The 26690-nt window shown below is 45.7% G+C and overlaps 4 protein-coding genes across 4 annotated transcripts; 3 read left to right on the top strand and 1 right to left on the bottom strand.

Moving 5' to 3' along the window:
- Positions 1-802: 802 nt before the first annotated feature.
- LOC120707557 (putative receptor protein kinase ZmPK1) lies at positions 803-3535 on the top strand. The gene has a single exon (XM_039992475.1). The coding sequence runs from the start codon at positions 973-975 to the stop codon at positions 3361-3363; it is 2391 nt and encodes a 796-aa protein (XP_039848409.1). The 5' UTR covers positions 803-972; the 3' UTR covers positions 3364-3535.
- Positions 3536-5906: 2371 nt separating this feature from the next.
- Positions 5907-8624, top strand: LOC120707558 (putative receptor protein kinase ZmPK1). The gene has a single exon (XM_039992476.1). The coding sequence runs from the start codon at positions 6050-6052 to the stop codon at positions 8510-8512; it is 2463 nt and encodes an 820-aa protein (XP_039848410.1). The 5' UTR covers positions 5907-6049; the 3' UTR covers positions 8513-8624.
- A 2229-nt stretch (positions 8625-10853) lies between these two features.
- On the bottom strand, positions 10854-21554 carry LOC120707556. The gene is made up of 6 exons (XM_039992474.1): positions 20027-21554; positions 19594-19734; positions 17518-19249; positions 15650-15870; positions 12797-13719; positions 10854-12640 (listed from the first exon to the last, which is right to left on the bottom strand). Exons 1-6 carry the CDS (start codon positions 21374-21376, stop codon positions 11473-11475), a joined length of 5535 nt encoding a protein of 1844 aa, XP_039848408.1. The 5' UTR covers positions 21377-21554; the 3' UTR covers positions 10854-11472.
- Positions 21555-24695: 3141 nt separating this feature from the next.
- On the top strand, positions 24696-25851 carry LOC120707555 (fasciclin-like arabinogalactan protein 11). Its single transcript, XM_039992473.1, has one exon. The coding sequence runs from the start codon at positions 24881-24883 to the stop codon at positions 25631-25633; it is 753 nt and encodes a 250-aa protein (XP_039848407.1). The 5' UTR covers positions 24696-24880; the 3' UTR covers positions 25634-25851.
- The last annotated feature ends 839 nt before the right edge of the window (positions 25852-26690 follow it).

The raw sequence follows: 26690 nt of genomic DNA, 5'->3' as shown, positions 1-26690 counted from the left end.
TTCGTGGCTGTAGTAGTAGTAACCAGATACTAACATTGTTGCTTTGGTGAGTGGCCGAAAAGGCAGCAAGGTGTCATCAAGCAACTCCCGTCACAATAACAAGCACCTCTAGAGCTCCCAGTATATTTGGATAGCCTAAATAAATGCTAAACTTTAGCACATATTAGCATCCAAGCAAATACTAAAATTTTTAAGTCTTGGATTCTTGGTTATAGTTTAGCCCACCCTATTAGCACTCCCGTTTGGATTTTCACCTATTAGCATTTGGATCCAAACGAGATTATAGTAAAACGTAACTGAAGGAACAGTAAATTGAGATGCTACAAGTCGTTCCGTCAAACTAGTAGCTATTCTGGGCTTCTGGCCAAGTCGCAAAGATATCTTTCAGCTACGATTCTTTTTCCCAGAGTAACAGTAAGGCACCCAAACTACACTTTGACACGGCTTCCAGATGAACATCTTGACGAACGTTACCGTGGGTTTTGAAATTCCTGGGGAAAATAAGAAAGTTCAAAATTGCCTTTTAACTTTTGTTAACAAAGAATCAAACAAAGATGCAGCTTTAACAAGCAGAGACGATACATGTGGTTTGCGCACGACGCCGCTCGCGCGCATGTTTACACCGGGGATTTCCAAGATGCTCGATACCAACCGAGGAAAAATTGCTTCAATGCTAGTCTACGACTTAGAGTCACATGATCAACATAGCATCAATTAAAAAAAAAGCTACTTTAGGGTCACGGGCAATGGCAGCATCCTTGTTGGCCACGATAAGCCGATCGAATATTAAACACGTGACATGGCCGAGATCTGATCTACGCATCTGCTATTACGTCATCAAACATTTAGCTTTCACTCTGATAAACAAATTTAGGTTTATATGCGTGTCATCGTCTAGCTACCAACCCACCTTATCACCATTGCTCTACCTTCCTACGCCTCCACAGCCAAAAGAGCTCCCTGAGAAGAAGAATGACTGCACTGCTCTATCTCCTCCTTATTCCATTGCTCTCCAAGATTTGCTCTGGTGCATCGCCATGGCAGACCATGACCACCGGCTCGCACATCAGAGGAGAGGACCACAACGAGGTCTTCCTCATCTCACCGGACCGCACCTTCTCTTGCGGCTTCCACGAGCTTGGCACAAATGCTCTCACCTTCTCCATCTGGTACACCACAAGCACCACCAATAGAACTGTCGTCTGGACGGCAAACCCCTATTTCGCGGCGAGTGGCTACTCTCCCGTGAACAAATATGGCTCCAGGATATCGCTGAACCACGACGGCAACCTGATACTCACAGAAACCAATGGTTCCACGGTGTGGGAGAGCAGGACATCGTCAGGCAAGCACACAACAGTAGTCCTCCTCAACAACGGCAACCTTGTGATCAACGACTCCAGCAACAATATCGTGTGGCAGAGCTTCCATTCGCCAACGGACACCTTGCTCCCGGGGCAGAACCTGACAAAGGGCACAAGGTTAGTCTCTGGTTACCATCACCTCTATTTCGACAACGACAACATCCTGCGGATGTTGTATGACGGCCCAGAGATCACAAGCATCTACTGGCCAAGTCCGGATTACAACGCTGAAAAAAATGGCCGCAGTAGGTTCAACAGCACCAGGACAGCAGTTCTAGATGACATGGGTAATTTTGTGTCAAGTGATGGGTTTAAGATAGAGGCTTCAGATTCAGGTCCAGGAATCAAGAGAAGGATCACAATCGATTACGATGGCAATTTCAGAATGTACAGTTTGAATGCATCAACAGGGAAATGGAACGTCACAGGACAGGCTGTAACACAGATGTGCTATGTGCACGGGCTATGCGGAAAGAATGGGCTCTGTGACTACTCCCGTGGTCTCCAGTGTAGATGCCCTCCAGATTATGAGATGGTTGATCCAACAAATTGGAACCAAGGATGCCAACCAATGTTCTTGACTGATAAAAACCAATCACCTGAGGATTTTACATTTGTCAAGCAACCTCATGCCGACTACTATGGCTTTGATCTGTCCTCAAATAAATCCATCTCATTTGAAGCATGCAGGAACATTTGCTTGAACATCAGTACCTGCTTATCTTTCACATACAAGGCTGGAGATGGTTGGTGTTACACTAAAGATTTACTTTACAATGGTCAGGTCTACATGTATTTTCCTGGAGACAACTATATGAAAGTACCAAAAAATTCGAATAGTTCTTTATCCCCAATCTCTAAAAAGGAAAGCCTCACCTGTGGACCACCGGGCTCTGAGGTCAAGCGAGGATCAGCAAGTATGTATGGAACAAAGAAGGACAACATAAACTGGACATACTTCTATGTCTTTGCTGCAATACTGGGAGCTCTAGAGTTGCTTGTTATTGTGACGGGCTGGTACCTTTTCTTCAAGAAGCATAACATACCCAAATCAATGGAGGATGGGTACAAGATGATTACAAACCAATTCAGGCGGTTTACATACCGAGAACTAAGCGAAGCAACTGGAAAGTTCAAAGAAGAGCTTGGGAGAGGAGGAGCAGGAATCGTCTACAGAGGTGTGCTTGAAGATAAGAAAATAGTGGCAGTAAAGAAGCTTACAGATGTTCACCAGGGAGAGGAGGAATTCTGGGCAGAAGTGACCCTTATTGGAAGAATCAATCACATAAATTTAGTCAGAATGTGGGGATTTTGCTCAGAAGGGCCAAACAGGCTATTAGTGTACGAGTATGTGGAGAATGAGTCACTGGATAAGTACCTCTTTGGTGAGAGAAGTACGGAAAGCCTGTTTGGTTGGAGCCAAAGGTACAGAATTGCCCTGGGCACTGCAAGAGGCCTTGCTTATCTTCATCATGAATGCCTTGAGTGGGTTGTTCACTGTGATGTGAAGCCAGAAAACATACTCCTAACACGAGACTTCGATGCCAAGATAGCAGACTTTGGACTGGCCAAGCTTGCGAAGCGAGATGGCACTAGCTTCAATTTTACCCATATGAGAGGCACAATGGGGTACATGGCACCAGAATGGGCACTCAATTTGCCAATCAATGCAAAGGTTGATGTTTACAGCTATGGGGTCGTACTTCTGGAGATTGTGACTGGAATCAGGGTTTCAAGTGGCATACTGTTAGAGGAAAGACAGATAGATTTCCTGGAGTTTGTCCAGGAGGCTAAACATATTCTGTCTTCCGGGAATGTTAGTGACATTGTTGATGATAGGTTGAATGGCCATTTTGATACAGAGCAGGCGATTGCAATGGTGAAAATAGCCTTTTCATGCCTAGAAGAAAGAAGCAAGAGGCCGACAATGGATGAAATTGTCAAGGTGCTCATGTCTTGTGATGATGAAGATGACTACCATCCTGCTTATTCATATTGACTTGCAGCAGATGCCAGACAAGCTGAAGACATAACAAGTTTCATGCCATGTGCACCTTTGATCATGTTATTATAGGAACAATGAGACAAGATAAAAAGCTCTGATTGAATGGATGTACTATAAAATGTGGAGATTGTGATCTTTGAATGCAATAATGTCAATATTACTAGAATCCAGCAGCTGCAGTTCCTTTATCTCAATTACATTTGCTAATTAGATAAAGAAGAGGGGAGGAGCACAGCCCGAGAATTTCATCTCCCTAAACAATTTCACCATCACAAGTTTCAGCACATCATATTCACAAAGACTTATAAGTCTTATCCATTCCATCAATAGGCAAATATACTCCTAGGATATCATTGTACACAAAGACATACAAGGAACTATTTTGTTGCCTGAGGAAGCATCCACACAATTTATTGGAAACAGCCTCTTTTCAGCAGTAAAATGGAGCCGCCACCTTCCTTGCACAAGCTGCTCTGATGGTGAATCTTGTGGCATTGACCCCACCATGCTACACCAGAATTTGTTTTACAATGTTCTGAACCAGGACATAAGAATGTTAACTACTGATTAACATGGAACTAAACCCTTCATAAAAGTATTACTGCCCCTTCACCTAGCATGATAATTGATTCAACTCTGGTTCCATGAAAACGCACAATAAGTGATTGCCTATCTTTTATATCAAACCGAAGAAAATTGAGGTGTCCAGCAGGTACTACCATTCTATCGACACCTATTATGTCGCATGAATTCTGTAAACATGCATAACTTGATTCTATTTTCTCCAGAATCGGGAGTGAATAAGGTATTGATTGAAACAGAGCCAAACCCTAACGCCACAAAACCGCCACCGCACATTTTACATGGTTGGCCTTCTTTTCGAACGAACAACACTAAATGAGTGTGTTTCTATTGATATAGCAGAGAAATATAAGGTTATGTCCCTAGAAGGCCATAACCAGGCAACAAAAAGAAAAGAAAAACAACACCGGCGGGTTGGATTGGGGCATCCACACGCGCTGAACACAACACTAAACAACTGGGCAGCACGCAGCACTAGCTGCCAAATGCTCTATGTTGATCAAGCGCGGGGGGCTATTTTGTTTGGAATGGACCTTAAGCTAACGTGCCATAGCTCTAATCCAGAAATGAGCAATTTCTCCAGGCGCGCACCCCGCCAGCGCTGGCCGGAACAGGAACCGGCGAGGCCGATGGGTATCAACAGCAAGTGAGCGCAGTGCCAGCAGCAGCCGCATGCGGCAAGGAAGATGGAGATGACGAGAGGGCTTACCCTCATTGCAGATGCAGCGGGCTGGTGAGAGGGCGCAGACGGGGGACGGCGGAGGAGCGGCGGCGCGTCGGGGCAGGGGAAGGCCACGGCCGGATGACAATGGAGTTTTGGGCTGCCATTGAATGGCGAGGTTGGTAGCAACTGGGCCGGCTTGTGACCCCATTTGGTGTCCCTTCATTTCGACACATCCAAAATGTACCCGCACGATCCACTCAGGAAAAAAAAAAGTACCCACACGAGGCATAATGCTACCAGTCTACCACCTCCCCCTCAAAAAAAAAAAGTCTACCACCACCACACACACAGATGGGAAGGTACATGCAACCAAATCTTCAAAATCAACAAGGCCTGGTCTAGTCCAAATATAAAGGAAATTGTGGTGGCTTAGAATATTTCCTTGTATAAAGAAAAATTACAGTGACTTGGAATATCTTGAGATGTGAGAACATGAGACTACAATTATACGGCCACAGAATTTAAGAGCACCGAACAATGTCCACGGAGTGCAAATTCAGTTTGCACCCAATCAATCAGGCTAGATCGTTCCCTTCAAAAGAAAAAAAAACAATCAGGCTAGATCTGAAAGATGTGGCAGATCAGATTCGCCTAGTTCTCGGTCGATATAAATATGCGGACAACGTCGCAACGAAAATAAAATCGTGTACGCGCAGATCACTCGAGTTGTCGTTTGGCACTTTGTTCCCACTTGCAGGTATCCAATGGTACGTTAGTAGGATTAAAGGTACGAGACCAACCATGAGCAGGTCGATCAGATGATCAGATGGGAACATACGGCCTTGGTGGTATACAGGCTAAACTACAACAGTAAACATTGTTATCCGGTGACCGTGGGGAGATCCCCCATAAAGATCAATGAAGAAACAAATCGTTCAAGGCTTAGAGTTATTTCTAACAAATTTAACAATCGTCCTCCATAGAAACAAACTTCACTACTTCATTCAACTAGGACAGTGATAGAGATAGGTCAGTCATTTTCCAGTAAACCTTTCCCTCTTATCGACGAACGGGACAACAAATATTCCTGAGGTCGTGAGCCGTGACGTGAGACCACCACTGAGGAAAGCCGCATTAAAGTTTAGGCGGAAAGAAAATTCCTTTCCTAGTCCAAAGAGGGTAAAAGTAAGATTCAGTGGGATTTTCTACATAAAGTTATTCGTAGTGTCCGAGTGTCCGGACTGCAGAGGAAAGATAAAAAGGAGGGTCTTTTTTACGGCAAAAATAAAAGAAAGGTTACTCGCTAAGTCATGACCCCAGCAATTAAAAACAGTCAAGATCACAAGACGAGATCTGTATAGTGTAGATGGCCAATAAGTGCTCTGCCCGACGAACTCACCTTTGGTGCCGTCCTTCCACTCGAAAGAGGCAGGAATGATTGAAGGAGCGGAGCCACCACACGGGCTACACAGGAGAGCTGGATCTATTTCTTCCCGTCCTCACTCCAACCAGATTAGTATGGCAACCAATAAGCACTTGTTCCTCTCATCAATCTTTCTCTCATTCCTTTCAGTTCCGCTGTGCTCCCGTGCATCCCCATGGCAGGCCAGGGGCTCAGGCACATCCCTGCGAGTAGATCACGGGGAAATCTTCCTCGTCTCTCTAGACACGACCTTCTCCTGCGGCTTCTACTCGTCTGGAGAAGGCACTAACGCCTACTACTTCTCCATCTGGTTCACCAACACCACCGACAGGACTGTTGTATGGACGGCGAACCGTGGCTCTCCGGTAAACGGCCATGGATCAAAGATCTCCTTCAACCGTGAAGGGAACCTGCTCCTTACCGATGTCAACGGCTCCACGGTGTGGGAGAGCAAGACAAAATGGGGAAAGCGCACCACAGTGGCTCTCCTCAACAGCGGCAATCTTGTCATCAGGGCCTCCACTGATCAGGTAGTATGGCAGAGCTTCGATTCGCCCACTGACACCTTGCTTCCTTCACAGAATTTGACCAGAGAAACGAAGTTAGTCTCTCCATCTGGTTATCATAACCTCTATTTTGACAATGACAACGTACTGCGGCTCCTGTACAATGGACCAGAGATCACGAGCATATACTGGCCAAGTCCGGACTACAATGCACTGCAAAATGGCAGGACTAGATTCAACAGCAGCAAGATTGCAGTTCTGGACAGCGAAGGCGTATTCCGGTCAAGCGACGGGTTCAAGATGACAGCTTCAGATTCCGGATCCGGAATCAAGAGAAGGATCACCATGGACAATGATGGCAATCTCAGAATGTACAGTTTGAATGCAGTAAATGGCAACTGGACTGTCACAGGGGAGGCTTTACTGCAGATGTGCTATGTGCATGGGTTATGTGGAAAAAATGGAATATGTGAGTACTCACAGGGTTTCAGATGCAACTGTCCTCCGGGATATGAGATGACGGATCCAAAGAACTGGGATAAAGGATGCAGTCCAACCTTCAGCGTCAACTGTGGACAACCACGAGAAGATTTTACGTTCATCAAGATTGCCCACGGTGACTTTTATGGTTTTGATCTGACTTCAAACAAGTCGATCTCATTTGAAGAATGCAAGCAGATATGCTTGGACAGCTGCTTGTGCTTATCTTTCACATACAAAGCTGGAGGGGGTCTATGTTACACTAAAGATCGACTCTACAATGGCCAGGTTTATCCATATTTTCCCGGAGACAATTACATCAAACTTCCTAAGAAAGTCACTTCAACATCTTCAGCCTCCAGACATTCCAGTCTTACCTGCAGCCCAAAGAATGCCAAAGTTATGCTAGTATTATACATGAAAAATTCTGATAACATAAATTGGTTATACTTCTACATCTTTGCTGCTATATTAGGGGCAGTTGAGCTGCTTTTCATCATGACAGGATGGTACTTTCTTTTCAAAATGCACAGCATACCCAAGTCAATGGAGGAAGGTTACAAAATGGTAACAAGCCAATTCAGGAGATTCACATACCGTGAGTTGGTGGAAGCAACAGGTAAATTTAAAGAAGAGCTAGGAAAAGGTGGCAGTGGTACAGTTTTCAGAGGAATACTTGGAGACAAGAAAGTAGTGGCAATAAAGAAGCTTACAGACGTTAGACACGGGGAAGAGGAATTTTGGGCAGAAGTGACTTTAATTGGGAGGATCAATCATATCAATTTAGTCAGGATGTGGGGATTTTGCTCAGAGGGCAAACACAGGTTATTAGTGTATGAGTATGTGGAGAACGAGTCCTTGGACAAGTACCTTTTTAGTGACAGGCGCACTGAAACATTGCTATCATGGAGCCAAAGATTCAAGATTGCCTTGGGAGCAGCCAGAGGCCTTGCTTACCTTCACCATGAATGTCTGGAATGGGTTGTCCACTGTGATGTAAAACCAGAAAACATACTACTCACCCGAGATTTTGAAGCAAAGATAGCAGACTTTGGATTGTCCAAGCTTTCAAAGAGAGACAATCCTAGCTTCAGTTTCACTCATATGAGAGGCACAATGGGCTACATGGCACCAGAATGGGCACTAAATTTGCCAATCAATGCAAAGGTCGATGTTTACAGCTATGGAGTTGTGCTTCTGGAGATTGTGACTGGGAAGAGGGTTTCTAGTGGGATAATAATAGATGGTATAGAGATGGACTTCATGCAGTTTCTTCAGGAACTCAAACAGATGCTCGCTAGGGGGGGTGACCTGGATATAGTTGATGCTAGACTCAAGGGGCATTTCAACCATGAGCAAGCAACAGTGATGGTGCAAATAGCTGTTTCGTGTCTTGAAGAAAGAGGCAAGAGGCCAACAATGGATCAAATTGTAAAAGACCTCATGGTGTACGATGATGAAGATAATCACCCTGCATATGTTTTATGACCTGTAACCAAATGAAACAGAAGCAAGAATACTAGAATCTCTTTTGAATAGAATGTTTGTCTAGGATATTTGAAACCTGTGTAAGAAAATAATCAAAAGAACTCAACTAAAAGATGTTTTCTTCATATTAAAAAAGCACTGAATGGGGAGCCAAAAACGTACCTGCAATTGGAGCACTCTTCTTATAACAAAACGTACTTGCAGTTGGAGCACTCTTCTTATAACAACAATGTTCTTATAGTCCTGACACAAAGCGATGAGGCTCCCTAGCTAGTGATGCTGTAAATGTTGTGGTTTTATGCTTAGCTCCGGTTAAAAGCGCAATAAACAATGGCTAACAAAGAACATTCCACCTGGTAAAATATCTGCATCTGCCACTGCTAGCATGTCAAGATCACATCTGGGAAGAAGACAGAAATAAAGAGGGTGTCCCCAGGGTGTATTGGCGGCAAGCTGAGCGGATCGTTTTATTTCTGTTGTTAGCCGTTGATGAACTCGATCTATTTTCTTTCTTGAAATAGAAGTAGACCTCTGATTATCTGCTATTATCCTTGTTTTCTAGTTTGTTTATCTCCGTTTCGTTTCATTTCATTTCGATTATCTGGTCAGATCCTGACATAGCCCTACTCTAACAGAAAAAAAAAATACTGCGGTACCTGTAAACGATGGCCTACCTTGATCTAATTAGTTTTCAGCATGGCTATGGCTGTACCAGAAACCCAGTAGGTGCAAATAGTTTACCACTTGGCCTAACACTAAGCCTCTTAATTCTGTTTCAAAAGACAACACAGCACCGTCTCACCTAATACATAGGCGTTGTGGCTAGGTATTCTTCGAAAGTAGAGCGGTTTAGGACTTGGGCCATGTGCCAAAATGGCAAAAATCTGAGATGGAGGAAGATGAAGTATGATCATGGAACATTGGAACTCATGGATTCATGGTATTGTCAATTTCTTTATTTAAGATATCAGATTTTCTCTCTATTTAGTATGCATTAATATAGCTGCACGGACAAGGTACAATGCTCACGTCTATTCCTCACTGCGTGCGATTGGAATCGATTCAATCGCAGCAGCCGAGCACCCCCCACCTCCCCCGCCTCCGGCGGCGCCTCCAGCGCCTCCACTGCCGCCGCCGCTAACCACTCTCGCCGCCGTGCCGCCCATCCACCACCGCCGCCTTCTCGCCCCCGCTGTTGGCCACCGCCCACCAGGGGTGCTGCCCGGCCGATCGCTGCCGCCCGTCCTCCGTTCTATAGCCAGAGGCCATTGAAGCCCTCCAGGCCCCGGTAACCCCGAACCCTAAAGCTCCACCACCCAAGCCGCCGCTCCCCTCACCTCCCACCCCTCCCCGGCGGCCGCTCCACCCCCTCCCTCTCCCCTAGCTCGCAGGCGGCCACTCCACCTCCTTCCCTCCCCTCTCCCCTAGCTCGCCGGCGGCCGCTCCCCCTTCTGCGACAGCTCAGCTGCCACCTGCACACACGATCAGTAGATTTCCCGGGTACAACTGCCTAGACACACCTAGGGGCGCCTAGGTTCTAGGCGTAGCCCGACTGAAAGGCCCGAAGCCCCAACAGGTCTCCCAAGAACACACTCACACAAGGCACGCACGTACACAGTACTTTGGCGATGCAATTGCTTGCTGCCTTTTCTGCTTTCCTTGCTTTTGTACACAGCCGAACACTACACTGGCCTGAATCAATCAGCTAAGAAGAACAGCTGTTACTACTTTGATTGGTTACTATTCTCACTAACTAGCAGCAGGAAATCTGCAAACTAATGACCATGTACCAGGACACTAGCATGCACATGGACACATTTACATGCACACACAGGATAGCTGCTAGCAGCGACTGCTTGCCTAGTGCTATTTTAGATTTCTAGTGGGCTCATCCTAGCAAACACTGCTTTGTTTTGTAGTGCAAATATATAGCTACTCCCTGCCTAGTGCTATTTTAGATTTCTAGTGGGCTCAACCTAGCAAACACTGCTTTGTTTGGTAGTGCAAATACATAGCTACTCCCTCCGTCCCAAATTATTAGTCGTTTTGGCTTTTCTAGATACATAGATTTTGCTATGAATCTAGACATAACATATATCTAGATGCATAACAAAAATTATGCACCTAGAAAAGCTAAAACGACCAATAATTTGGGACATAGGGAATATATATATAGTGAAACAAATAATATATGAATTATTCAGCAGCATGCGAAACATTTAAACATCTATAATAACTGTACTGCTTACATCTAAAGCTGTCTTATAAGTTTCTAAAAAAGAAAAGATTAGGGGTAAATCTGTAAGGGTCACATCAATACCATTTTTGCAACAAACACCAATTAGAAATTTGTTTCATTGACAATAGCATCTATAAACTTGTTTACATTCCTAGAAGCAGCTGCAAAATGTAATTCAACCTCATTCATCTAAAACAGTGTGTTCATAACTACAAAGATTCATCATGCTGGATGTTAGTTGCTCAATAGAAAGCATACCGGTCACAAGTATTATTGTACAGCTTAAAATGCTCTATAAGATTCAACCTTGTTTCAACTCGATGACTTAGCTGTAATGCATCATATAATTAGAAGTAACAACTAACAAGGCATCAATCATCAGCTAACCATACAGATTCCAGCAGTCCATGCTCTACAACAGAGTAACTTCACTGAAAAAACTGAAGATGAATAGCTTAGCTTCTCTTCATATATCCAGGTTGCAAAGCAAATACAACAGTCATCATTCCGCTACTGACCATAGCAGGTAGAGGCAATTCATTTGCAACAAGAGCAAGCTCGTATGTTGCATCAAGGGTGACAACATAAACCAACAGAAGACATCCAGATGATCTTGTGACATGTGCAAAACTGGAGACAGACAACTCAGGGAAAAATCAGAACTGTGGCACCTAAAGCATTGAAGAACTCCGTACTTTTTTATCTCCCTCAGACAATCTCATCAACTGGAGAATTGACTGAGCATAGAAATTGTTCCTAGTATCGAGCAAATGCAGAATCTCTTGAAGCTGCAATGAAGTTTTGTTTCTGCAGTGACATTCGATGGCATCCACACACCATCCTTAAAGAAAAAACTTAAACTTTGTCCTGATAGGCAATCAGTATTTGCAGTTTCAGTATCCTCATTGCTTTCCAAGTGGCATGTGCACTCCCTTGAAAGATGACGAAGATCACTCTTACAATCACAATGCTCTAAAAAGGTTTTTGTTTCAAAGTTTTCTTCACAGCTGACCTCATCTTGAGAGCTGTAACATTTTCTAACAGTAGCTAATAGATTCATGCACCATGATGACAGAATGTCATGCGTATCATCAACTGTTAGGCAATGCAGATTAGGCCTTAGAGAATTTGATAGAGTACCATGAACCATCTTATAAACTGCACGGAAGCATGGAGAGCAACATTTGTAGAGACATGAAGATTTTGGGACTGAAAGATTACTCATGTCATATTCCAGTTGACCATCAATCAATTGACTTGATACCACATCTTTCAGAGGATTATTCTCCTTCAACTCATTATCATCACCACAAGCTTCGGAAGAAACAACCTTCCTTGATATTTCTGTACTGTCAGCATTTGCAGAGGATCCAACAGAATTTTCTGCCTTCTGCAGGTCATTTAAGTATTCAACAGATTCTGTGTGGTTTCCAGATCTTTGAATATGTGGTACGTGGTTCTCTTCATCATAAGTTAAATCGGACACTTTCCCATCATTGTTTGCTCCACTGCATTCTCCATCATTTGCTGATGTATCCGCATGTGTAAGGTTATGCCTATGCACCTCTGGTGAAGCTGAATGAATAAGATTGTGTTCCACTGCATCCTTGCTGGATATAGATGTCACATGATCATCATCAAGGTCACAGACATTAGTATGGATTCCAACTTGCTCTGCAGTACACTGAACTGGATTGTCTTGCATCTCATTAGGACCAGGAACAACTACACGGTCCTGTATGTGTTGGGCTGGTATGTCTTCAAACTCAGCAGAGTTGCCAGTAGGAGCAACTTGTACATTGGTTTCTGCAGCATGAATGGAGCTTTGATGTTCTTTGGAGCATGAACTCTTTGTACCTGATGTTCCTGTCCTGCTACCAACATGTAATCTGTATATAGAAGCAAATAAAAAAAATGTTAGCTCAACTTTCCGATGTTCTACATCAGCAGCATGCTGGCGCCAGGCGCCAACAATTTTTTGCTGACTGTAAGAACTAAAACAGAAGTGACAATCAATATAAACAAAACATAAAGATCTCGCTTACCTTTGAAAGGTGTAAGCCCAGCTGTTCACGATATCATCCAGATAAGCTACTTGAGACAGAATATGGAAATACCGAAACTGATTTCTCTTTTCCAAAAGTTTAGTTCGGATCTGTCCAACTAACAGTTCCAATACCTTTCTCACCTCAGCACAGACTTCAATAACAGACTCGTAGACACCTCTATAAGCTAATAGGCCAACAGCAACAAGCCCTCTCACATAGAGAGTCTTTTCCTTGCCCTTAACAACAACATTGTTTCCTCCGTTTACTGACTTGTCAGGTGAGGCACTGGTATGCAATAAACAGGAATTAAATGGCCAGCCTTTCCATGGTCCATTTATATCAGTGCAGGGTCCTTCTCGCAGCTTCGAGGTAACCCAACAAAGTTTAGAGAACTGTGGGTGCTGCAGTATCTGAATTCCAAAAGCACCAATAGCAAGTGACTCGTTGCCTTTTACCATCCTACTAGAAGGATATCTTTGAACTGTGTCGTCGAAAAGTTTCTGAACATTCTCGACGCTATCTTTCACATGATTTGGTGGTGGCTCTTGTTGAGCTCTGCTTGCAGCCAGCTGAGTTGGATTCTCCCTATCAGCAACTCCACACAAGGGTTGCTCACTCTCACTGGATTTAGATTCACCTTGTACACTGATTTCCATGGAAGTAAAGACTTCTTTCTGTTCATGGCAATTATTCTTATGCGATTTGTCATGCAAAAATTGAACATGATGTTGAATCAAGTCATGAGATAACCGAAAAGCACATGAATCAATCATCTCATCCCAACTAGAGCGGCTGTCAATGTTCACAGAAAATCTTGGAATTGTGTGTTGAGAAGAAGCAAAGCATCGATCCACAACATGTGTGCTGAAGAAACCTCTTACTCCACTAGGAAGATCTTGAAATCTCATGTCACTAGCGCACTACAAAACAGAATGTTAGCTTACCATCCAATGCTGTGCATAAACTAATAAAGTAAATTAGGCTTAAAATATTACCACACAATCTTAATTCTCAGAGAATTAGGGACAATGGCCAATAGCAATAACCATCATTCACATGGGACAAAAAAATTTCCACAAAAACTGAATCAACTGGCTCAGTATCCTTTGCACAACAGCACTGTATATTAAACTCACATTTACGCGCATCAGCATTGCTGCTAATAGTATGCTGTTGTGTGAACATAACAACACTTGAGTTCTAACCTACTCGCAACTCAACTCTCGATTTCATTCGATCTTAGGGGTTGTTTGGTTCACCACCTACATAAACCTTACCATACTTTGGTATTACCTAAAAAAAATGACTAGCTTTTGGATTGCAACCAGCATTAGGCATGTCAAAGCACATCGCTCTGGGAAATGCAGGTGAACACAAGCTGCCAAAGCTTAGGTGGCAGTAGCCCATTGATTGCATGCAATTCAGAATGTTTTGGATTAACAGAGTACAAATCAGATTATTTCATAAAGCATTTATCCAAAATGCGACGAACCCTTTTATTTTTTGCAATTAAATCCATACAAAAAGACATTACTCCACTGTAGTTTTACCCTAAAAAAACAGCATGTAAGCCCCACAGGTTATACCCAAGGTTTTGAAAGCTTTGGTATGGTTGCAATCAGGGGCGAAGCCAGGCAGAATCACCACCGGGGTCTGCTCCATTACTCAATGGGGTCAGCATAGCTTATAAACAGTACATTTCTACATGATTTACAAAATTTCATAGGGGTTGGATGACCCCAATAACATAAGGCAGCTCCACCCCTGGTTGCAATCCAACCATTCTTTTGACTCCATTTTGGTAAGGCCTGCGATTTGGCCATTACCCATTTTTTGTAAGGCTCATAAAATAAGCCAAACAGTCCCTTAATTTTCCATGGCAGGTTCTTCAACGCCACAGTTTATTTTACTGCTTTTGCATATGTTCACATATTGGTAACTTCTTTTTTATGGCAAATAACAGAAATAGTTTACTCTATCAATAAAAATTTTCTTAGCTAACTAGATTTCATTCAACTGCACAGAACAGATCACATTATCAAATTTGTCCTCAGTCCACCACTATGCTGCATGTCCGCTGAAATCCTGTTCGGAACATGGGGTGATTGAACTGTATCCTATGAAATTCTCAAAGTTTCTGTGAAATTCCTGCATTCCAAACAGGACCTGAGATTGCCTTTTGTAATGTCTAAAAGCATGATTAGACAAGCTGCTAAGTTCAATCCATACTGATTGAAATACCCACATAGTACCTCTGAATGGGTTCCAAGACTGTTAGCTTAGCTATAAACTTGGTCAGTAACAGTATAAAATTTAAATGGATTCAGACAGTCAGTGCTACTTTGAAAGAATTTAGATACCAATGCTGTCATATAGCTGAGAAACAACAAATTTAATTAAAAATGAAAATCTACAAAGAGAAAAATTGGCATTACAAGTATCCACAAGAAACCAATTAGTAAGCACATGATAATCAGTATTGCAATGGCCAATCGGTACCAGGATTTGCCCAAAAACAAGATGATGGAATCTTGGAGCAGATCATTACTTTTGAAAGATAGAAGAACATTTTCAGCTCTTGAGGTAGTTATTATATGCATCTCAAAAAGAACAAAGTACAGATTAGGTCATTATATTCATATATTGTATGAGAAAAAAATTGCAGCAACAATATTCAACAAATGTTACTGACAATTATCAACATGTTCAGAACCTAAAATCTCAGTATTTTTGCCATCAGTTCACCATGGACGGTTCCTTCGTAACATTTTACAGAAAAGGAAGACTCCTGGTCCATGCACAAAAAGCAACGAAGAAGCATGTGGTGTGGATAGTTTATATAAGCCTTACCAGAACACTTATTGATACAGAGGCTAACAATGAATCCATCTGCTCAACCAACGCATTCCAAATTTCAGAACATTTCCTTGTGTGATTGGTGGTTGAGGATGCTAAATCACTTGTATCCATATTGAGCATAGTATCTTCTATCTGGCCATGGACCTTATCAACTGCCCATAAATCAATTCTAGGCATGTAGATGATGCACCTTCCAAGATTTAGGCATTTTACTGATCAATAAAAGAAAAGGAAATGCAAAAGATATCAATACATACCCATATCCAGAGAAAATAAATGAATTGTAACACAATAATATACAGAGTTTATTTCTAATCAATTATAAGGAATGGTGAACAATAGGTTGGCCTTCAATCAATCCATAAAGAATCATAATTTGTGTGGTGCTGATCTCTAGAGCATATGTGTCATAGATATTTTGTCATCAATTGAAAGAGGAACATGAAATAGCATGATTTTCCAAGCTCATAGCAATAGAAATGGCCTCAGTCCAATTTGTTGGTATGTTTTATGAATTTAAACCAATGCATCATCGTTATATCAACAGTCATACAATGGTTGTTGACTTGTTGGGTCTCACACAGTGTGGTCAAAATTGCAAGTGTCTTCTACTAAAGTAAGTATGTCAATGTCTGATAAGGTGTCGAGGTCTATGAGGAGAACGTAGGAAGAGGTGAGCTTGAGAGGCGGAACGCAGCATGTAACGCGGCGGCGAGCTGTTGTCGCCGGCAGCCGAGGACAGGTTCCTCGCCACCATCGAAGACAACTCGCACCCCAAACAGAGAGAGTTTATTCCTTCGATGAAAATCCTCGACTCCTCGTACAGGCTAGGCGGTGACCTTTATAGATGAGGTCCCGATCAGGGTAGCTAACTAACTAACAAGATGCTAAAAAACATATCCAAACTGCTAACAACCCATTCCTAAATCCTCTCCCGGTAACAGCACACCTAAAGTCCCGGCTAGCCACCTTGCTGCTGCCGCTCCCGATGGCGTCGCCGGTACTGCCGCCCAACGAAGGCAACGACAACAATGTCAGGCACCAGAGGTGCATCCTTCCCAGTCCTCTTGTACGGATAGGTCCTCTTAATGCCCAAACGCCCCGAAATCGTCCAAATTACTTCAAGATAGCGTTTTTAGTTTCTAGAAACATATGTGGTCACATGTACCAGCACCGTTGTAGGCCTAGGGTGCAGGAACAGATATAGGTCATCCTTCAATTAAATCAATAACGAAATTAGAATTTGTGAACTATGTGAATTTTTGTTAAAGTTCATAAATGAGATACACAGTTAGTAAACCCAACCGCATCGAAAAAGGTAATTAACTCCTCCCTCCTTTTCAAATTATAGGCCGTTTTGGCTTTTCTAGGTACACAGATTTTGCTATGCACCTAGATATGCACTATGTCTAGATACATAATAAAAACTATATATCTAGAAAAGCCAAAACATCCTATAACTTGGAACGGAGGGAGTAGTTTGCAGCAGACTCTCAAAGAAAAACAAAATGAAGCTCGAGTAACCAAACACGTGTATCTCAACTTCATCAAATTTTATGTTTTGAGTAAGCAGTTTTTACAATAATAAAAAAAATGCATGTCCAGCTTTATCTAAGTTAAAGCTAGAATAGAATTGTAGTTGGCTCCTCTATTAAGATTACTTTTGAGCATACATATGCACCAGTCGTCACTTCATCAGATAGAATGACATGCGTAGACAGTATAAAGTAAACAAACAACACGTACAGGTGAAAAATAATATCACCAGCTTTGCAAGAAAAATGCAAATTAAGAACCAAGTGTTGTTCTGTCAGTGAACATTTCAAAAGTAAATGAAATTAAAGGAAACTGGAACTTACAAAGAATTTGTGTCAGTCCACTAAGAATATCACCATTTCCCTCCTGCACCATAGTTGCGAGATCAAGCTTGTGTATTACAATCTGGCCCATAAAACCATGAAGTAGGCAACGAATTAGGTGTTGCTGGCCTGATTTGGGTGCTCCAGCAACTAAAACTCGAAACCCTGATAACTTATGTGGTAACCCTCCTTTCATATGAGAACCAGTGGAATTCAATCTGCTGCCGCAAAAATTGTCCTGTGTTTCAACATGGCTTGGCAACATTGAATCATGACTTCCTAGTGCAGATACTAGGCCACAGCTTGACAAGATTGTTTTAATTCTATTTGCAATATCTTTTTGTTGAATCAAAGAATTAAGATAAGTAGACCAGAAAGTGCGGGGTACACTATTCTTTTCCATGGATGAGAACACAACTTCTTTAATAGAGCCAGATGCCTTAAGAAGGGACAAAGGTAACCATACACGTTCATCCAAATACAGAGAAATAAGCAGGTGTACCAATGGTTTAAGAAGACTTGGTACAAGACAGGAATCTAGAGGTGAGGAAACTAGATCATTTGCAGCAATCCCTGCTTCTCTTTGTGAACAGGGTGGGGGAGCAGCTGCCAGAGCAGCTAACCAATCTCTTTCCTCCACGAGAACTGATGGTAAAGGAACTCGCCCATGCTCAACTCCTTTTTCGGCAGACCGCAAAATCTCATGTAACGGGCAAGTTCTTTTCAAAGCATTTATTGCAGCTTGTGTGCAGATTGCCTGCAGATCAGCACCAGCATATCCAACAGTTTGGCTAGCAATAAGTGACAGGAATGCACCTGAAACAGGACTTGGCCAGTTTCTTGTATGCAGTGACAGAATAGCAGATCTATCCTCAAAGGTTGGAAGTGGAAAGTATAACTCACGATCAAACCTTCCTGGTCTCCTAAGAGCAGGATCAATAGCATCAGGGCGATTTGTAGCCCCAATCACTATAACCGAGCCTCTTGATTTCAAACCATCAAGCAATGAAAGCAAAGTTGCCACAACTGAATTGTGTGTCTGGTCTTGTTGTCTGGATCTACAGGGTGCTAAACCATCTATCTCATCAAAAAATATGATAGAAGGTTGACATCGCTCAGCTACCTGAAATAGAAATCTTAACTGTCGCTCAGCGTCACCAACATATTTACCCAAACAATCAGCACCTTTTCGAGCAAAATAAGCAATCCTTCTGTTACCTTGAGAACATGCCCCTATTAGTGCCCTCACAACAAGTGTTTTACCAGTACCAGGGTGGCCATGCAGCAGAACACCTCTCGGAGGTGCAAGACCTAAAGAGCTAAAGAACTCAGGATAGAGAAGAGGTAGTATCACCATCTCTTTCATGCTCTGAATAACATCACTGAGCCCAGCAACAGATTCCCAACCACGATATGAATTTTCATTTTCAGAGGAGCCTCCTATATAAACAGGTGCAATCCGCAAAAGGTCTCTGTTTAGCCTTTTGCCCTCACGTTTCAAGAACTCTTCATCTTCCCCACAGTTCTCCAACCATTTTTCCTCAGCCTCTCTGTCCTTTCTCCATGCATCTTGTGACAGCTTTCTGATATCTGCCTTCAACTTTTTTATCTTCAGTTTTCTGAGCAGTTCAACATACTTATCTCCTTGGGGTTGGAAGAGATGACGATGATCGTTGCAAGCTATAAGAAACTTCCGGTGATCGAATATACAGGCTTCTGCTCGACTACAAGGCTACACATGGAAAAAAAATGTTAAATACTAGGCAAATACAGGGCAATAATAGAATGATGAAGTACTCCCTCCGCTCAAGAATACAAAGCGTATTTTATTTTGACTCAGATTTCAATGATAGACCTTAATAGCTATAAAAACCAACATAGTGTGAAAGCATTTTTTTTCAAAAGATTGTGAAAGCATTTTGAAATATGAATCTAATTGTATATCTTTTATACACTATAAACATGCATAGAATGTGACTAATTGTTGGTCGCAATTTACAAAGTCTGACTTTTCAAAAGCAAAAGGTGTATTGTATTTTTGAACGGAGGGATGTGTTTTGAGAACCATCCAATTACCAAATGGTAGGTTTTCGGACAACGGTCAACGCGACACCCGATAGTCGCTCCAGGTCTGCCACATCGACAGCATTTCAGAAGCCTTCCACGGCAAAGCGCGGCTCTTACATTTCTTAGACACCCCAAACCAGCAAAGTAAACCTGAAATTTGGAGGAAAAGAATGGATTCTCAAACGCCCAGTATCCTGCATTGATATCGCTAACGTGGAATGCAGTAAAGTATTTAACTTATTCATCTTGCAACACATTCTGTTTGAATTCAGTAAGCAGTAACCTAGATCAAGCAAAATTGATCTTAACAGCAAAGTGCAGCTTACTTTTTGAGAAATTTATGACAAACAAGAGTGTTTGAACAGTACCAAACTACAACAATAATGGAGCAACATAATGTAATAATACAAGAGAAGTTTGAGTGTATACTGCACATACAGACCTCAGGACTCCAAACAGCACAGTTCTGATGAACCCAGACACGTGCAATGCCAAAACGGTCATGAATTGGACCCAACAACCTCCCAAGCCATCCGGGATCATCACCAAATCCATCCCACATATCATAGTTGGGCTCTTCTGAAGGCAAAGCCCCCTCGTAGGCTTCATTCTCACTGTCAACAGAATCATGCAATGCAATCTTAGGTGGTCTACCATCAGTCCCTCCACCACAGAGCCCACACCTCCTCCCTTCTTTGACCACCTTAGCCCCCCGTTTTTCATCTGAAATGGGAGATTTCCTCATCCTCTCGTTTGGTCCATCCTTAGCCGGTATCACATCTGGGACATGACCCATCTGTTCATCCTGATGTACCTCTTCCTCTTGCTCAGCAGGACCAGATGGGTCCAGTTGCATCTGCTGCTCAGCAGGAAGGTTGCTCTCTTCTGCAATCTGTTCATTTTGCATGACAAGCTGCTCAGTTCCGCCTGAATTGCTGGCCCTAGCCTCCTCATTGCTCTCATCACAAGGTAACTCATCGCTACCGTTTCCTCCCAATACAGGCAATTCCAACTCTTCAGTCATTTCCTCTCCCTTGCCTTCTTCTAGATCATTTGTAGCACCTACCGTTGGTTCTTCCTCCTCTTCCTCTTGTTCTGCTGACACTTCCTCCCCAACCTTCTCTACTCCTTTTTGTCCCTCTTCCTTTTCTACTACATTGACACCCTCCACGGCCTCGTGTGTTTCTACATTCAAATCGATTGTTAAATTGATCTCTCTATCCGTCAGTTCCCTCCCTTGCGGCTGCAAATCTCCACTCTCCTCGCTCACCTCGTCGTCCTCAGCCCTCTCGCGAACGTCCACCACCAGCATCCTGGCCGCCTCCTCCTCCTCCTCCTCCTCCTCCTCCTCCTCCTCCTCCCCGTACTCTTCATCTTCGAACCACAGGCTCCTTGCCCGCCCCTCCAGCTTGGCCTTCCCCTTAACCCTATCCCTCAGCCGCGAGCGCCACGCCACGCTACCCTCGTCGTCGTCCTCCTCATCCTCCATCCCCCCGACATCAGCCTGGTCCCGCGCCCTGCCCCGGCTCCCCCTCCGCGAGCTCCCGCCGCGGCGAGGCCTCTTGCGGCGGGGCGAAGGGAGCGGCGACGTGTCGAGGACGACCGGCGCGCGGCGCACCCGCGTGCTGCGGCGGATGCCATCGGCGTCGGAATCGTCGTCGGCGCCGCCTCCCAGGGGCGCCGGGGGAGGTGGCGGTGGCGCGACGTCGCGGATCGCGTCGAGGTGCTTCTGCTTCTTCCGGCCGCGCGAGGAGGCGCCGCCGCGCCGCCGCTTGGGCTTCGACGGAGGCATCACGCGCCTCGCGCCGAGACGGCGACGACGACTCGACCTCGACGGGGGTTTAGGGTGCGTTTCCTTCCCAACGGGGTGGGTGCCGGAGAGGAGGATTTGCGGGGGTGGTAAACAGGGGAGGGGAGCAGGTCTGCAGGTGCCACTGCCAGGGACGAGGTGCCGTCACCGACAAGTGGGGCCCACGATTTCTGGGCCCGCGTAGCAGTGGGATTAATATGGAGGGCAGTGGATGATGCTGCTGCCTCTTTTCAAGTGTGAGCTGGGTGCGCTGCGTCTGCGACAGTACGGTTTCAAATTTTCTGAAATTTTTGTCTCGTTAGCTACGGTTCTCGCGTAGTAGAGATAAGGCAATTTCCCGCGTAATATACATGTATATGCACACCTGAACGTAACAAAAAGGCGGCAAAGCAAGGTTACGCTAAGTGCTGTTGAGTTACGCGCGTCGTCTTTGCTTCAGCTACGCACTCGGGTGCCCGTAAATCCGCGAATACAGGCATGCGTAAACCAGGTCTAATCTGATCTCTCCCCCACCCAAAGCTTCCGGCACATCGTCATCTCCGCCGACCACTCAAGAGGAGTCCATTTTTTGGTTCTAAAAACCTACAACTTTGTAGCCCCAGCACGTTTAACTTTGCTCTTCGATAGGGACAAAACCATGAGGTTTACATTTACCTCGCGAATTTTAGCAATATATAATTGCACTCCACATTTTTATGTTATAATATATGCCCGCGGGGAATGATGTGCCAGTGCATCATCATTAAGAATAGAATCCATGACTGAATTGATGCTTACATGGCCGATGACGCGATGACTGAATTAGTGTGATTCCTTTGAAGAAGCGGAATGGTAATTGGTAATGAATCGTCTCTCATAAAAAACGGATAACCGTATTTCTTTGCTATAGTATTCTGTTCAGATGTGACTTTGGAGAGTTCTCGTGTTTGCCATGTTTTGGTCACTGGTCGAGGGCCAAATTTCTTTTCCTGAAACAAAAACGAGCAATTTTTGTAAATTAGTATCTCCTTTTTTAAGGAAAGGACAATTTTGTAAATTATCAGGGTCGTAGTTATTGGTTTCTGGCCCGACTCTGTTCGGAAAATGGGCCGACATTCATGGAATTGTTCTGTGCTTGTTGTGGGCCTTTCGTTCTTGCTAATAGGCCCATGATCTGTCCACGGGACTGGTCTGGCCCATGATCGTTTCCTGCGCAGTTCTAGCCAAATCTTTTTGTGCCTGCCTGCTGACAGCCTGACATTGACCAAGTTGCCAACCGAATAACATGTGTCGCGTGTCGTCCACCGTCCACGAGACCTTGCCCGTTTGCCAGAGCACGAAGAGGCATGGGCGCCAGCTGCAAAAGCCGGGACACGACACGCAGACACGAACGTCGGCATCATTGTTCTCCCTGGCTGGCGTGCTGCGCCGCGGGGCTCGATCGCGTCGCGGGTGCGTGCGTGCATGCGTGCCCATGATGATGGCTTCCAACGCAGCGAAGGGCTCGTGGTGACGACGAATCGAGCGGCTTCTCTTTTACTAATTCGTGCGAGAATTCAGAGATCAGAGCAGCGTCCCAACAGCAGCAGCAGCAGCCATCGGTTTGACACCTCGGCCCGGCCGCAAACAGGCCCTAACGAACCTGCATTTTAAGGACAGGACAGACATGTCACATGTGCATCCGATCCGACGCCGCCGCCAGCTTTGTTTCGCATGCCTGGACCCAGCGATCAATCCGCAAAGCGGAGGCTCAGACTGACTGATTGACAGACACAGATCGCTATCCGATCAACTACCGCACCCCGTCTGGTGCCGGGATCCTGTCCACCTGACCGTTCTGATCAGTGGCGGACAGCTCGGCCGCCGGTCGTAACGTAAACGCGCGCAGGGTCAGAATCGTGTGCGCCTCGCGGCTGGTTGATCGTTACGTTGTAACCGCAGGATCAACGTAAAACCCCATGGCTGACCTTTGTTCAGGACCATCTCTTTCTCCTCCTCCTCCTTTCTTTAGCGCACTAATTAGAAAGGCCGGTCGGGCTGTGGTTTGCAAGTCCCCGTCCTCAAATCTGACCGTGGAGATGGCTCGCTCCCGCGCGCCTCTGAATCGGGAATTTGCAGGTTTGCACCGTCGGCACCAACCGCCAACCGGTTTCCCCATCACTGTACCTGATTAAAAAAAAGATGCTACCAACTTACAACTGGAGAACTGCAAAACGATACTAAAAAAAAGCCTCCGTACAACAGCTCAACAGCTGTCTGCCAATCATTCTCCGCTCCTTGGATAGCATGCGAGATAAGTTGTTTTATCGACCGCGGCCGGGTCAGGTTGGAGGCCTCGACGCGCGCTGCGTCGCGATCGGACCAGCAACGATCTTCGTACGAGCAGCGTGCTCCGCAACGGACAGGCAGACATGTCCGGTGAACCGACGAGGAGTGGGGTTCGTGGAGAGCAAGTTCTTCTCGTCTGGCTGGCAGCTGCACGTTCAGCTTATCCTGTCGTCGGAAATCCGGGGTCGGGCCGTCGGAAACTGGAGCGAAGCGATACAAAACAGAGATGGCGTGGAAGAGAGATCCCACGCCGTTACTTTTTTTACGCGTATCGAGTGCAGTACTTGCTCTGACTCTTTAAATAAAAAACAATTGGTCAAGTCTGATGACCGTTAGCTTTTCCAAAAAAAAAGAAGGTATGATGACCGTTATGATCCGTGGCGTGCAAAGTGTCAACGATCGATCCTCACGAGGCGCGTTTTTTTGTTAAAAAAAATGAGGCGCGGGATTTTTCATCCAGCATGATGGTTGTTCGCGAGCGATCGTACCGCAGCCGCCGAGCCACATGCGCGCGTCGCGCGTCTGATCTAGTAGTACACAGCCTCAAGGCACGCGGCGACGCAGGGTACGTCCATAAATAGTTTTCATCATCCATGCGCCCCCTGTCCTCGTCGGCATTATTAGCACCGGTCGCGACCCCGGCGGGGCAAACCTTGTCCCGTGTGCCGCCGCCGTTCACGCGTCGGCCTCACATCATCAACCCCACTGGCCACCACCGTTAATCATCGATCGTTCACCACCGGGCAGCTCGCGGACAGGCGCAGACAGTAACAACACGTCTTCTTCTACGAGTTCCATCCTTTCTCTTCCACCGGCTCGCTGGGCGCCGGCTCGCCGCGCACGCAGGCCCGAGCCTCGGCCCCGGCCGGGCCCTCTCCTTCCCGTAGTCTCATCCGCTCGGCGCGCGCGCATGTTCGCATATTCCGCGCGCCCCCCGCCGGTCGTAACCACCGGGCAACCACCGCTCAGTACGCCCCACCACCAGCTCAGCTCCAGCCGTGACGCTCTGCCCCACCTCCCGCCACCGCCACAGCCTCCGCCTCCGCCTCCCTATAACAACCAACCCCACCGCTCTAGCCTCTCTCTACCGGTAGCACACTACGCTGCTCTACGCTCGCCGGCTAGTCGATCTTACTGTGCGTTCCGCAGTAGCCCAGCCCACCCACACACACACCCACAATGGCGGGGCGGCGCATCGCCGTGGCGGCGGCGTTCCTGGCGCTGGCGGCGGTGGTTCCGGCGGCGCTGGCGCAGGCGCCGGGCCCCGCAGCGGCGCCGAGCGGGCCCCCCAACGTGACGGCGATCCTGGAGAAGGGCGGGCAATACACGACCTTCATCCGGCTGATGAAGGAGACGCAGCAGGACACGCAGCTCAACAGCCAGCTCAACAGCTCCTTCGGCAACAACGGCGGCGGCGGCTACACGGTGTTCGCGCCCACCGACAACGCCTTCAACAACCTCAAGCCCGGCACGCTCAACTCCCTCACCCAGCAGCAGCAGGTGTCGCTGGTGCAGGGCCACGTCCTGCCCAACTTCTACAGCATGGACTCCTTCCAGACCGCCAGCAACCCCGTCCGCACCCAGGCCTCCGGCCGGGACGGGCCCTACACGCTCAACATCACCTCCGACACCAACAACCAGGTCAACGTCTCCTCCGGCGTCGTCGACGTCCGCATCAACAACGCGCTCTACAACGCCAAGCCGCTCGCCGTCTACTCCGTCGACAAGGTGCTCCTGCCCATGGAGCTCTTCGGGGCCAAGGCCCCCGCCGCCGCGCCCACCGCGTCCGAGGGCAAGCCCAGGAAGGGCGGCTCCTCCGACGCCTCGTCGCCGGCCGGCTCCGAGGATGCTGAGCCCACGGGCGCCGCCAGCGCCAGGGCCGTCGGCTGGAGCGTCGCTGGCCTCGCCGCCGTTCTTGGCTACCTGTTGTGAGTCTGAGACAAGAATGCCAATGTCCACCAAATCCATCTTTGCCTGAGATAGATTGTCAGTGGTGGTGTTTCCTTCCTTCCCCTTCTTCCTCTCTTTGTTTAAATTTCTCTGGTACTGCTAGTTGCTTTTTTTTATTCTTGTTCTTGGCGGTCTGTAAGATTGGGTTAAATTCATGTGCTTGAGGCTGTTCATAATGCATTAGGCCTGTTTACTTCCCACTCCATAAACCCCGTAAACATAAAAAAACCGTCATATCGAATGTTTCGACACATGCATGGAGTACTAAATGAAGTCTATTTACAAAACTTTTTCATAGATGGGCTGTAAATCGCGAGATGAATCTAACGAGCCTACTTAATCCATGATTTGCAACAGTGATGCTACAGTACCATCCGCTAAATATTGATTAATCATGAATTAATTAGCATCATTAGATTCGTCTCGCGATTTACAATCTATCTATGCAAAAAATTTTGTAAATAGACTTCATTTAGTACTTCAAATTAGCAAGATTCCAACGCAAAAAAATTTTGCGCACCAACTAAACAGGGCCTTACTGCTTTTTAGTCGTCCTACTGCTTCTTGCCGGCATAAAATCGCCGTCACGTCGACGAGCTACGCGTTATTTTCCTTGCTGCAGATAGAAATGTGAGAGATTGTCGGCGCTTTACTCTTGTTAGGTGAGAAACAATGATTAAGCAACCGAATCGGACATTTAGCGCAAGATGTAGTTGGTCCAATCCAAGTGCGTGTTTTCTGCTTGGCAGTAGCATCAGACGTCTAGTTTTCGGTTTTGGATTTATCATATCAAGCGATGGGAGCTATGATTAGCTAAGCCAAGCCATGCTATGCTAGTAGTAATGCAGTTGGTGGAGCAGGGTGGAAATGCGGGGCCCTTTCTTCACACGAGCACGTGGTGCCAGGTTCGGTTGGTAACAGGCCGATTCTTCCACTGGACTGGAGTACCTTACTGCACGGAGTCGCAGTGCAATTCGAGGCAGTATCTGGCTGTGCAAATATGGGGTGGTTTTTTGAGTTTTTCCATACCCTCTGACAT

Source organism: Panicum virgatum, chromosome 5K, assembly GCF_016808335.1.
Source record: "Panicum virgatum strain AP13 chromosome 5K, P.virgatum_v5, whole genome shotgun sequence".
Taxonomy (NCBI): Eukaryota; Viridiplantae; Streptophyta; class Magnoliopsida; order Poales; family Poaceae; genus Panicum; species Panicum virgatum.
Note: the sequence above shows the minus strand (reverse complement) of the source record. Positions and strands in the feature narration are given on the sequence as shown.

Coding starts and splice junctions, on each gene's coding strand:
- LOC120707557 (XM_039992475.1), top strand. CDS start 973: ATGACTGCACTGCTCTATCTCCTCCTTATTCCATTGCTCTCCAAGATT.
- LOC120707558 (XM_039992476.1), top strand. CDS start 6,050: ATGATTGAAGGAGCGGAGCCACCACACGGGCTACACAGGAGAGCTGGA.
- LOC120707556 (XM_039992474.1), bottom strand. CDS start 21,376: ATGCCTCCGTCGAAGCCCAAGCGGCGGCGCGGCGGCGCCTCCTCGCGC. Junction 19,250..19,593: donor GTCCGAAAACCTACCATTTG/GTAATTGGATGG, acceptor TTCCATGTGTAG/CCTTGTAGTCGAGCAGAAGC. Junction 13,720..15,649: donor CTGTATCAATAAGTGTTCTG/GTAAGGCTTATA, acceptor TCTGTTTTGTAG/TGCGCTAGTGACATGAGATT.
- LOC120707555 (XM_039992473.1), top strand. CDS start 24,881: ATGGCGGGGCGGCGCATCGCCGTGGCGGCGGCGTTCCTGGCGCTGGCG.